The sequence below is a fragment of the Chenopodium quinoa genome, unplaced genomic scaffold, assembly GCF_001683475.1.
Source record: "Chenopodium quinoa cultivar QQ74 unplaced genomic scaffold, ASM168347v1, whole genome shotgun sequence".
Taxonomy (NCBI): domain Eukaryota; kingdom Viridiplantae; phylum Streptophyta; class Magnoliopsida; order Caryophyllales; family Amaranthaceae; genus Chenopodium; species Chenopodium quinoa.
In genome coordinates this window covers 1579719-1592169 of record NW_018744790.1, presented here as the reverse complement: position 1 = coordinate 1592169, position 12451 = coordinate 1579719, and the positions used below count along the sequence as shown (strand labels likewise).

Here is a 12451-nt window from a genome sequence, read left to right as displayed (position 1 = left end):
TCTTTTATATTCCCTTGAATCTTCATTCATTAATCTATAAAATGAATTGTTCATTTCCTACTAAAAATATGGATTATAACTCAATTTAATTCATAATTTGTCAGCAAACTACAAGGTCTGAAACAATAGAGATACTCTATATTAATGTGTCTCATTTATGATATTTTGATAACGTGTGTTATATATATATATATATATATATATATATAAATATATATATATATATATATATATTATATATATATATATATATATATATATATATATATATAGACAAGGTGTCCATAAGTACATACAGGGCAACATCACTAGGACAATGGTTCTCCCAAATTTGTTCAACCCCAAAAGGCACTAACTTAGCGAGGTGATGGGCAACATAATTACCCTCTCGTTTAACATGTGACCAACTAATAAAATCAAAATGCATACTAGTAACAAGGATATCATCAAGGATTTTGTCGAGATCCGAGAAATAAATAGCCCCAGCTTGGAGTCTTGAGATAATACTTTGACAGTCCGATTCCACCACTAGATGTTTCAAGCCATGTCTTCGACCCAAGTTCACTGCAAAACGTACCGCCATCCCTTCAGCAACCACGGGTGGCCACCTACCCCGCATTCGCCTACAGCCCGCAAAGAGAACCTCCCCTTTTTCATTCCTAGCCACTGCCCCAAGACTCACCCAACCTTCCACCGTGAGAGAGGCATCGCAATTTATTTTTATCAACCCATTGCGTGGAGCGCTCCATCTCTTGAGGCTGCTCGACTTTGCTCTAGAAATGCTACCATAGATTTTGGTGGTGTATTTGTTATAGTCAGCAACAAGTCTCTGAACTCTCCCTATAATAGCCAAATGCGAGATTTCGACTTGGTTAGAAACTTTGTCGTTTCTCCTGCACCAAATCTGCCACATTAGTGCTGCTCTAGTCTGGCATTTCTTTCCATCCATCTTGTCCCACGAAGCAATTAACTCGGGGAAGCTCAACTCGGCATAATCAGACCATAGCTCCTTACAACCACATTCCTCCCAGAGCTGTCTAACCGTATGGCATTCAAAAAAGGCGTGATGGGCTATCTCTACACTATCACACCACGGACATTCATCCACATCAATCATGTGTCTTCTCTTCAATAGAGAACGAACAGGAAGGGAAGCAGAACATAGTCTCCACAAAAAATGTCGTACTTTGGGGGTTGTATTGAGCTTCCAGATCAATACCCAAGCATGGTGGAAGTCATCCAAGTTACAAGATTTTCCAAGAAAGTATGCGGTTTTGACGGAGTAAATTCCATCCATTGAAAATGCCCAAGTCAAGGAGTCCTTCATCTCACGAGAGCTAAGAGGGATAGACATAATGCAATTCGCATCCCTCTCATTGAAAGTGGAAGCCACCAGGTTGTAATCCCACTCCTTACTTTCAGAATTAATTAAGTCGCATACCTTAAGGACGGAGGCAGCTCTGTCACTTGTTATGAAACGACCGTGCTCATCAGCCACCCAAGGGTCTTCCCATATGTCAATGTCAGCCCCATCTCCGACCCTCCATATCAATCCTTCTTTTACCAAAGATTTCGAACCCCAAATGATTTGCCAAGAATAACTACCAAGCTAACCCAACGAAGAGTCAAGAAATGATGAATTTGGGTAGTACTTACATTTTAGAACCCGAGCAAGAAGGGATGAAGGAGCATGTATAAGACGCCAAGCTTGTCGACCAAGGAGTGCTTGATTGAAAACTGCCATGTCCCGAAAGCCAAGGCCCCCGAGGCATTTAGGTGTGCACATAGAATCCCAATTGCGCCAATGAAAATGGTTTCTCTCATTCGAATCCCCCCACCAAAACTTTGCAGTGAGCGATCGAATTTCATTAATAATTCCAGAAGGAATTCGGTAGACACCCATAAGGTATGTTGGAATTGCTTGGATCACCGACTTTATGAGCACCTCTTTCCCGGCCCTTGACAAAAGTTTCTCTTTCCACCCTTGAAGTTTCTTCCATATACGGTCCTTCAGAGCTGCAAAAACTGACTTTTAAGATCTTCCGATGATAGTAGGAATTCCCAAGTATTTCTCATGAGCATCCACTATTTTCATTCCCAATAGCTCAATTAACTCCTTTTGCGTCGACTCACACACACCTTTGCTAAAAGAGACCTCCGACTTTTCATAATTGATTTTCTGCCCGGAAGCTGCTTCATACAAGTTGAGGATATCAACAATTTTTGAGCATTCCACTCGGTTGGCTCTAGCAAAAAGTAAACCGTCATCCGCAAAAAAGAGATGGGATATCACCGGCCCATTTCTACTAGCACGTACTCCATGTAAAGATCTGTTCTCCACCGCCTTCCGGATCATACCTGATAGAGCATCTGCAATCAGAATAAAAAGATAGGGAGAGAGCGGATCACCCTGCCTAAGGCCTCGAGACGGGGTTAAATCACCATAAACCGCGCCATTTATAATGAACGAGTACGAAACAGTAGTCACACATTGCATAACAACTCGGACCCAGTCCCAAGAGAACCCCATCTTTAGTAAAAGTTGCTCTAGAAAAACCATTCCACCCTGTCATATGCCTTACTCATATCTAACTTCAGAGAAATCGACCCCTTTCTGCTTGTGCTCCGTTTCTTCATGGTATGAAAAATCTCCAAGGCTACCAGAGCATTATCAGTGATTAGGCGCCCCGGAACAAAAGCGCTCTGATTTTCAGAAATAACTCCAGGGAGGATATTCTTTAGACGGAGAACAATTGCTTTTGAAGCAATTTTATAAATGACATTACATAAAGCAATCGGTCGAAATTCAGACATAGAAGTGGGGGAGTTGACCTTCGGAATGAGAGCAATATTCGTTTTATTCATTTGCTTCGGAGAACGGATACCATGCAAAATGTTGCACACCTGATTTGTCACATCATCGCCGACAATGTGCCAAAATTTTTGGTAAAAAATGGCATGAATACCGTCTGGCCCCGGAGCTTTGCAGGGATGCTTCGAACTAATAGCAGCAAAAATTTCATCCTTGGAGAAAGGCTTTAGGAGCTCGGAGTTATGATCTTCTGAAATAACCTTCTCAACTGACTCGAGGACCTTTGCACACCCCTCCGGAGAGGGCATAGAAGAGGTAAATAGCTCCTCATAAAAGTCAGTCACGGCATACTCTAAGTCATCTTCCTTATCACACCATTGTCTCTCCTTATTGAATAATCCTATAATCTCGTTTTTCTTTCTTCTCTGAGAAGCTTTATGGTGAAAATACTTGGTGTTCCTATCACCATCCTTTATTTCAGGAACACGGGATCGAAGGTACCAGTTGCCTCTTGCTTATCAATCAACCCATCAAGCTTGGCCATTAAAGAAGAACAAAGTTTCAGGTTTCCATTGTTCATCTCTTTACCTTGGGCATCCTTCAGCAACAACTCCGTATCATTGATTTGTCTATCCAAACTATTGAACTTCTTACTGCTCCATCTCCTTAACGTGCTCATAAGCAGCTCAAGCCTCTGCTCCATTAGCAACCCAGCTGACTCATCCCAAGCATGTCGAACAATTGATTCACATGAACTTTCAAGGAGCCACCCTGTCTCGAATTTAAAGGACTTCTTTCCCCTCTTCCTCTTGCGCTTGGGCCTCTTAAGTCGAGCTAAAATCGGTGTGTGATCCGATTTAAACCTGACTAAATGTTCAACATGACCTTCGGGAAATAAGGCAAACCAGCTCTAATTACCATAGGTTCGATCTAACCTCTCCCTCACTACCTTCCCTTCCTCTTTCCCACGTTCCCAAGTACACCAAGTCCCACCACAACCTAAGTCACGCAGGTCACAAGCATCAAGAGTGTCTCGAAAAGCAGAGATGTCCCTTCTGGATGTGTCAGCCCCTCCTTCAATTTCATCAGAGCTGAGTATCTCATTATAATCACCACCGATGAGAATCGGTCCCTGGTACTGCTGACAGAGTTCACGGATCAACAACCAAGTCTTGCATTTATTCGAGGACTCCAGCCAACCATAAAGTCCAACAAACCTCCAACTACTTAGCTCCGAGGAGCTCACGTCTCCACATATGTGGTTATTTGAAAAAGAAACTAAAGAAAAATTAACTTTATTGCTATTCCAAAATAAACACAAACCGCCTGACAACCCTACACTACTAACACTAAAAGCACAATCAAAACCAAGAGTGGTCTTTTTATTTTCACAAGCAGACTTACCGATCTTTGTCTCAGAGAGAAAGATGAGTTCCGGGGCAAGGGAGTTGCACATCTACGAAGTGCACTTATAGCTCGAGGGTTGCCAAATCCCTGAACGTTCCAGCATAGGCAACTCATTGTTGTTCGCGGGGTTGGATAGCACCAACACCCGCTACTTCAAAAGATTCTGACTCAATCCGCATTCCCATATCAAGCTTTGCTCGCTTCTCATGGTCTGCCACAATCTCCTCAACACCACTAAGATTATCATGTAGTTTTTTTTTTGCCACTCTGCTCATACAGACCAGCACTAGGGGTGTTCTGCTCCTTTTTTCGAGTGATTTTCTTCCCCTTTTTCGACCCTGACTTGGCAACAGGTGTGTTATCATACTCAATAGTCATGTGCTGTTCTTCGTAAAAAATCTCAGGAGCAGGTTGTGCACCAGCAGGGGGGTGATCATGTTCCACAAGTTCCAGATTAGGCACATCAGAAGCAGGCTTTGGGTCAGTCTCATTCCCTTGTTGTGCATCATCACTTTCAGGTGTCCTCCGCCTAATGACAATAGGAACTTGGCTTCTCTTGAGTGGTTGAGGGGACTCGAAGAGCAACTTTCTAGCAGCCCTTGGAGGCCTAACTTAATAGCACTGGGATCATTGTAACTTGGGCGTCTAGAAGCATGCTGCTCTCTAATCTTCTTGACTAGGCCGGGATGCCTCTAGCACGTTCAGAATCAGAGCTGCGTGACCTTTTATGGGGAGATCCACGAAGAAAAGGTCCATATTGAAAAACAATTTCCTCTGTAGCACCTTCATTACTGTCAAGAAATTGACACTCCTTCTTGGTGTGATCTAATCTGCCACAGTAGAAACAATAGTCAGTCAGCCTTTCATACTTCAAACCCACCCACTTCGAAGAAGATGTTCCAGTAGCAATCCTTAATCCTCGACGCAAGGGTTTGGCAATGTCAAGAAGCGCCTTAATTCGCATTACCTTATCCCAGCCAATAGGGTTTGTATCGTCATATTCTAAAAACCCTCCCAAGCAATTCCCAACCTCCTCGGCAATAGCAGCAGTGCGCTTATTGAAAGGAACATCCTCAAGGTGAATCCAGAACGGGGAATGCAAGAAGGTGACCTCCGAAGGTTGTTCATCTCCAGACATCTCCTTGAGAACAACGAGCTTGTTGTCGAAAAACCACGGGCTGCCCTGTATAACTCTATCCTTTGATTCAACATTGAAAAATTGAAAGACAAAGAGATTAATTTCGACCATTCGAATCGCAACATCATCTTTTGCCCTCCACACAGAGATTAGGGTTCGTTTCAATGCCTCAACATTGAAAGGTTTATTAGTTAGTAATTTTCCAACCAGAGTAAGGGAACTTTGGGTATCAACATCGTTATCGTTCAAAGAATCATTCGTGCTACCTATAACTTCGTTCTCCTCCTCTGTCAAACTCAATTTCTCCCAATCTTTGAGTAAATCCGACTCCATGATACAGCAAAAGGGCAAGAAAACAAAGAGAACAAACAGATTACACTACCTTAATTGCGAAAAAGCTCAAGTCAACGAGGAACCCTAGACGAGGGACAGAATCCTTTTGCGTTTTCTCTCACCTTTGGTAATCTGTTTATATATATATATATATATATATATATATATACAAACTTGGTGTAACTAATAAAAATAAAAAAATTGTTGTTCGGACAAATAACTAGTTAAATTTATAATTCTCACCTTTTTTTTTTTTTTTTTGAAGCAAATAATTCTCACCTGTTAATTGCAACTATTCTTAAAATAATTTGTTTAAAAATATTATTCAATTAAATTTTGTACAATTTTTTTTTAAAAAAAAAAATAGGTTGTCTATTGGCTTCATGCCTTCATGTTATGTTTATTTATTTATTTATTTTGGTGGGGTGAGCCGCTGGGGTACGAGGGGAGATAAAGAAGCAAAAGACAAACTGACAGGTGCATATTTGACTTAAATTTTTTTGGTGCATATGAAATGTTAGGGTCAATTCTATAAGATAATAAGTCCAACCCTTGAAAGTAATGACGTACGTAGTAGAATTCAACATGTAACCTTCTTGTATTATAACTTTTTCACATTAATTCAACGTATATGCAAATAACGATTCACGTAAGTTAAGCTTCTTAGTGACAAAGTGTTTCGTTTGAGCATATATCTACTCTCTAGTACATAAACATGTCACATGTGAACAAATAAGAAAAAAGAAAACGTACCTAGTAACAATAACAAGGTGAGACGTATGATTGTTTGGAGTCTTAACCTATGCCCTTAGGTTCTTAGACTATCTTATACAAAGTTTTAAGCTAATAATTTACTCCTTTTGCTTTTATATGATTAAAAAAATATATTCATGCACATCTTTTTTGAATTAATTTTTATGTATAGGACAAATGGTAAATTTTTTAAAATAATAGTACTATTTAAATCATGTATTGTACAAATGGTAAATTTTTGAATTAATCATGTATATTTGTAGAAACTGTTAAAAATGAACTAAAGTTGTGGTAAAACAAATTAATTAATATTTTAATTTCAAAATGAAGGATTTTTTTTGAGAGAATATTAGTTTGTCTGAGTAGTCGATAGAGACGACTAATAAGTGATATTACCAACAAGCAAGAAAAAAATATTAGTTCGTTACACCAATTATAGACTTTGAAATTTCATGAAATACTATTGGCAGTGTGCATAAGTTTATTTTAATTGTTACAATCAAATGTGTTTACGATTATCGATTCGTTACACGAAGTATCAACAATTTTCCGTTCATACAATTATCTTCTTTTGAAATTTAACTCACAAATATAATAATCAAGCAAAATACTACAAAACCATAATAGAGAAAATAAGATAATAAAGCATCTTAACCAAACAATTGGAAGAATATTTGTAAAAGAGCCAAAAACTCAATTAAATGAGAGAAAATAGACAATAGTACAATAATGGGTGCCTTTGTGGATTATAAGAGGAGGAACATTAGGGAGAGTGACCCTCCAATCAACCTTAATAAGGTGCCCTTCATCACCAAAAGTGGACCCCACTAAAGGCCTTAAAAATTTACATCAAATTTACAAAATCTAATAACCCCATTTTTTTTTCTTACCCTACTCTTAATTTATTTTGAAGGGATGATTGGCAAAGGGAAATTAAAATAAACAAGAATTAATTAAGAAACCCAAAACTTTTGGTCATGGTACCAATTGCCCTAGCTCAAACGGCACATTGAACCCATGCCGGGCCTCCGGGCCCACCAACGATCTTCTCGTCCACGTTGCATGTCGATGGGCCGTGTGGCGGCCCGTATAAATTACCCACCTCCTCATCATCAATAATAACATTATCTTTGTCACCAATTACACCCTCAATTTCTTGAGGGTCTTCATGTGGAAGAATAATATCCTCAGTTTTGTTTGTAACATTATTATCAATTGATTGTATCTCAACTGTTTCTTGCTTAATTGGGCTTACAAATTCTGGTATCTTCTGTTTTTCAGCTTGTTTGTCATATTTCCTATAAAATGCATAGAGTGCCATTTGTGCCACGCCAAATACGAACCCCACAACGTTTGGAAGCTGCCAATAATATCATAACATAATTAAGTAATCATATTATACAAGAAATATATACTTTTTTTTTTTTTTTGAAAGAAAGAAATACATACTTGTATATGTACTATATATATTTATTGATATTAATTAAGTTGATATTGATCTATAAATTTGACTTACTGTTATGTATAGATCTTTCTGGACAAATCCATAAAAGAACCATACGGTAGCCGTTAATGTTAGACACAATGACAAGTTGATTGGCAAGTACTCCACGCTCTTGGTTCGGATCATCGTCCTCTGTAAAAGGTTTAAGGTTCAGACAATAATAATTAGTCACTGAATTTATGGTGATCATCAAAAGAGAATAGAAAATGAATTTATTTAATTAACCTACGTAAATTAATTTTAACATGGTACTTTAAGGTGGAAAAAATAACTAATTAAACACTAATTGTTAATGCCTTTCGGATTAAGTCACGTATTTTTAGTTTATGTTTAAATATAACTTATCATTTTCACTTGATTAGAAATCGTGTATTATTGTGTACTGACCATGACACTAAGGGGTGCCGCGAATACACTAATAGAGATTGCTACACAGATCCATCCATAAACTTGAAGTCGAACTGCTCCGTGAAATAAGTAGTGACAAAAGAGGGCAATTGCACAAAACCCTCCAAAATTCATCAACAATAGTAGCTTCAAAGTTGATAACTGCAAAAACAAGGTATCCACATATATGAGAACATATTTACGCGTATGATATTTTCAGGTTATGTAAACTTGTACGGCTACTTTCTATGTTTTTAGCAAGTAGCGTCGACACAAGTAAAAAACAAAAAAAAATAAAAATAAAGAAATTAGAGTGTTCACTTTTATCCCAAGCGAAAACTATTTGATTTTTGTATACTATACGGATCTTATCACTATAATAAAGTAGAGATTATTAAATCAGGTTATTTTATATTACGAGGTTGGTAAAAAAGATCTTATTGAACAAAATTATTCATAAAATTTTTTGATTTGTTGAGGTTTTGATGGGAAAACGACAAACCTAGTCAGTAACCACGTATTTCACTAAAACCTTTAACCGTATGACACAAGAATTATTTATGAGACAATTCAAATAAGAATTTGATGTATAGTCGTAAAGTACATACCCTTGCTTGCCTTGGTGCATAGGTAATGTATATGGCAACGTAAATAGTCTCAATAATAACTCCAGCAACATTGATAGTGATCAAAAGGATGGAATTGCCCTTTAGCAAAGCATAGTAGATCCATAGCATAGCACTAAAGATAGCAACTACATAAGGAAGTGATTGGAAACCTTCTGTTGATTTTTTCTTGTACACCCTTATAAAAGTTGGCCTGTAAAATAATCAAAAAAGTAATTAATAACATAATTAGATCATCAAACTTTACAGTTGTGCTAGTTATGCTTATAATAATATATCTTAGGTCGAACCAACAGAGAAAATTAAGCATATCATTAGGGAAAAGCGAGTGTTTAACGCATAGATTAATCGAAATAAGCATGATTAAAGTACTTACAGTGGTGCAAGAAACACCATGAAAGAGATGACATTTCCTGTAATAAAATTGAGTCACACAAAGTGACAAAAATGATTAGTCCTTGTCCAAATGCTAAATGATTGACTAAACTAAAATGATAGGTTAAAATTTTTTTTGATTTTCAGGTGAATAATGTTCATGCAATTTGATTTGTGTATAGAAAGTTGTATAGTAAAAAGATAAAGTAACAAAATTAAATTAGTATAAAAATTATTAATGGTAGTTATTCACATGAAAACCATTTTTCATGAGTCATAACCTTGTATAATACTTCATGAAGTACCTTGTATAATACTAGGCTTTTCTTTCTTTCTTTTTTTTTTTTTTTTTTTTTTGGGGTGTATAATTTTATATTATACGTTGCTACAAGATTGATGGATAAATATGTAAATTGAAAAGGGGAAGGATGGATATAGTGCAATAAGAAAATCTCAAAATCAGAATAAAAAAAGGTAATAAATAATTAACCTAATTTTTACAAAACTTATAGAAAACTAGTGAAAATAATGCAAAAATGTATAAAAAAATTTTGCTTAAAGATCAGAATTAATTAAAAGCAAAAGAAGTATGTAAGTGAATGCATGGTGAAGCAACTAGTTACGAATTTAAACAAGAGCAATAGATATCAAAGAAATTTGAAAACCCGAAAAATATAACCTAGTAATGTTTCAAAAGAAATGTCTTTTGAAGATGAATTTTAAGAAAATAAATATACACATATGAATAGATATGAAATAATTTTGTAACAAAAATGAAAGTAAGTAAAAATGATAAGATATGCATGGTGTACATACCTAGTATACCAAAGGCAAAAACCCAAGGGTGGTGAATGGTAAGCATGGTTTAATATTTGGTAGTTAAACAAAAAAATCTCTTTTTATTCCTTTCTTTCTTCTTTTAGTGTAATTTCTTACACTTAGTTCTCTCCTTTTTTTTCCCAATAATTTGGAAAGTGAGAGAAGTTTTAGTGTATTAGAAAAGAACACTTGATTTCTTTTTTGGTTTGTAATTTATGTGAGGAAATAAGGAGAGTGAATGAAAGTGTTTATATAGGGGGAAAAAGGACCCATCAACAAATAATTAAGTTATTTATATATTTGAGCTCGTCCATGCGTTTGGCATGCAATTGTGGAAGGATGAATCGATAGGATCAATTTTATTATGTTGTCAATATCATCACTCTGTCTTTCTCTCTTGCCTCAAAGCTTCCAAAATATTACTAATTTTACTATTTGATGAGAACTTTATAGATTATTTTGTGACGGTCTCAAATATTTTGGGGCCTTGTATGAGTTGTATTAAAATTCTGAAATTGAGTTCTTACAAAAAAATACACCTATTAAAATACAAATAAATTCATATATATGTTTTATTTTTTTGGTTCGAGTCATCATCTCAAAATATTTAGAAAAATTAAATATCATGTTAAAGTTGTTGCAATTATATAACTATCAAATATTCATAAATGTCATTGATATTCATATAATATTGCAAATATACAAATAAATTCATATAATATTGCAATTATATAACTATCAAATATTCATAAATGTCATTGATATTCATATAATATTGCAATTATACAAATAAATTTCACATAATATTTCAATTATATAACTGTCAAATATTCATAAATATCATTGATATTTTCTATAAAATTTGTTCACTACTACTATAAATTGAGGAAGATGACTTGAGATATTTTAGTAATTAGAGAAAGAAAAAGACAAAAACTAATGAAAGCCCTGCATTTGTGTTAGATACGAGAGCAAAAATATACTTATCAAAAAGAAATATACATGATTAACATCGATTGACACGTAAATTTGACATGCATGCCAAGATTAATATCATTTTTAGAAATATTTTGAATAGCTATATCTAATGCCCGAGAGCATTCATTTGGAGATCCCAATATACCAAAAACTTAAAATTTTGTTTATTGTGTATTTAAAATCTTGGTGGATTAGAACCTTTATGCATTTGTTACTATAGTTAAAAATCATAATAAGAAATACTCTGTCGGTTCCAAGATGATGATCCTAGTTTTAATTTTGCACTACATGATCTTAATTATCTTGGACTAGGGTGTCTATTTGGTTTTCAGTTTGAATTTTGGTCAAATCCAATCCGTTCCGAAATAAAATTCGGTTTTTAATTCTCAAATCCAATTCGATCCAATTTGAATTACAATTCGATTATTTGAATTCGATCCGAAAATCGGAATTAAAATAAATTGCAAATTTTTAGGGCCTAAAGTTATTATAAAAATAAAAATGCAATTATAAAGTTGTAAATTATTAATGCAAGTATTGAAAACATAGTTTTGCATAATTATATTAATGTAATTATCAACATAATCTTACATGATTAATATAAACAAACCATTATTTGTAAAAGTATGATTTCATATTTCAGTTAATCCCATTTTTTAGGATCCAAATAAGGTCAACCCGATGATCCGATCTGAAAATCCAATTTTTTACAAAAATACAATCTGATCCTATCCGAATTAAAGTTTGGATCCAATCCGAATTAAAGTTTGGATCCAATTTGAATTGGATTGGATTTCGATTTTTATTCGAATCATGGACACCCCTATCTTCGATAGCATTATAATAACTTTAATTATTGATAATCAAAACAATTGACATTTTTCGGTAACGTAATAATTTCTATTTCCTTATTCATAACATTTTCTTAAAATTTTTATACCCGGATTTTTTCTTTCTCATGAATTCAAAACTTTTATATTCTTTCCAAAATACATAGGCATACTTGCGCCCTAGTTCCTGTGTTACTTTTCTATGATTACATTTTGACTTTGGTAGTAAGTGCTTAAAAACTTTAAATATAAATATTTACGATTATAAAGATTAAAACTATATCATGTGGATTGCTGTTGGATTCGTTTTATTGAAATGATTTCAAAATTTCTATTTTTTCAAAGTTTTACTCAGATCATATGAATATATATGGTCAAAAATGTGCATTGAAGACAAAGAAGATCAAAGTGTAATGATATCGAAACGGATCAAGGAGTACTAATAAAAACTCCAACAAATTTGGTGTTTCTATTAGTTGTAAGCTTGTA

General features: G+C 35.0%; 2 protein-coding genes across 2 annotated transcripts; both read right to left on the bottom strand.

Moving 5' to 3' along the window:
* Window positions 1-2547: 2547 nt before the first annotated feature.
* Window positions 2548-4268, bottom strand: LOC110703870. Its single transcript, XM_021881649.1, has 3 exons — window positions 3731-4268; window positions 3401-3646; window positions 2548-3326 (listed from the first exon to the last, which is right to left on the bottom strand). Exons 1-3 carry the CDS (start codon window positions 4266-4268, stop codon window positions 2548-2550), a joined length of 1563 nt encoding a protein of 520 aa, XP_021737341.1.
* A 2837-nt stretch (window positions 4269-7105) lies between these two features.
* Window positions 7106-10382, bottom strand: LOC110703936 (bidirectional sugar transporter N3-like). Its single transcript, XM_021881736.1, has 6 exons — window positions 10152-10382; window positions 9337-9373; window positions 8943-9153; window positions 8335-8496; window positions 7960-8079; window positions 7106-7803 (listed from the first exon to the last, which is right to left on the bottom strand). The coding sequence occupies exons 1-6, from the start codon at window positions 10195-10197 to the stop codon at window positions 7441-7443; spliced, it is 939 nt and encodes a 312-aa protein (XP_021737428.1). The 5' UTR covers window positions 10198-10382; the 3' UTR covers window positions 7106-7440.
* Window positions 10383-12451: the final 2069 nt, after the last annotated feature.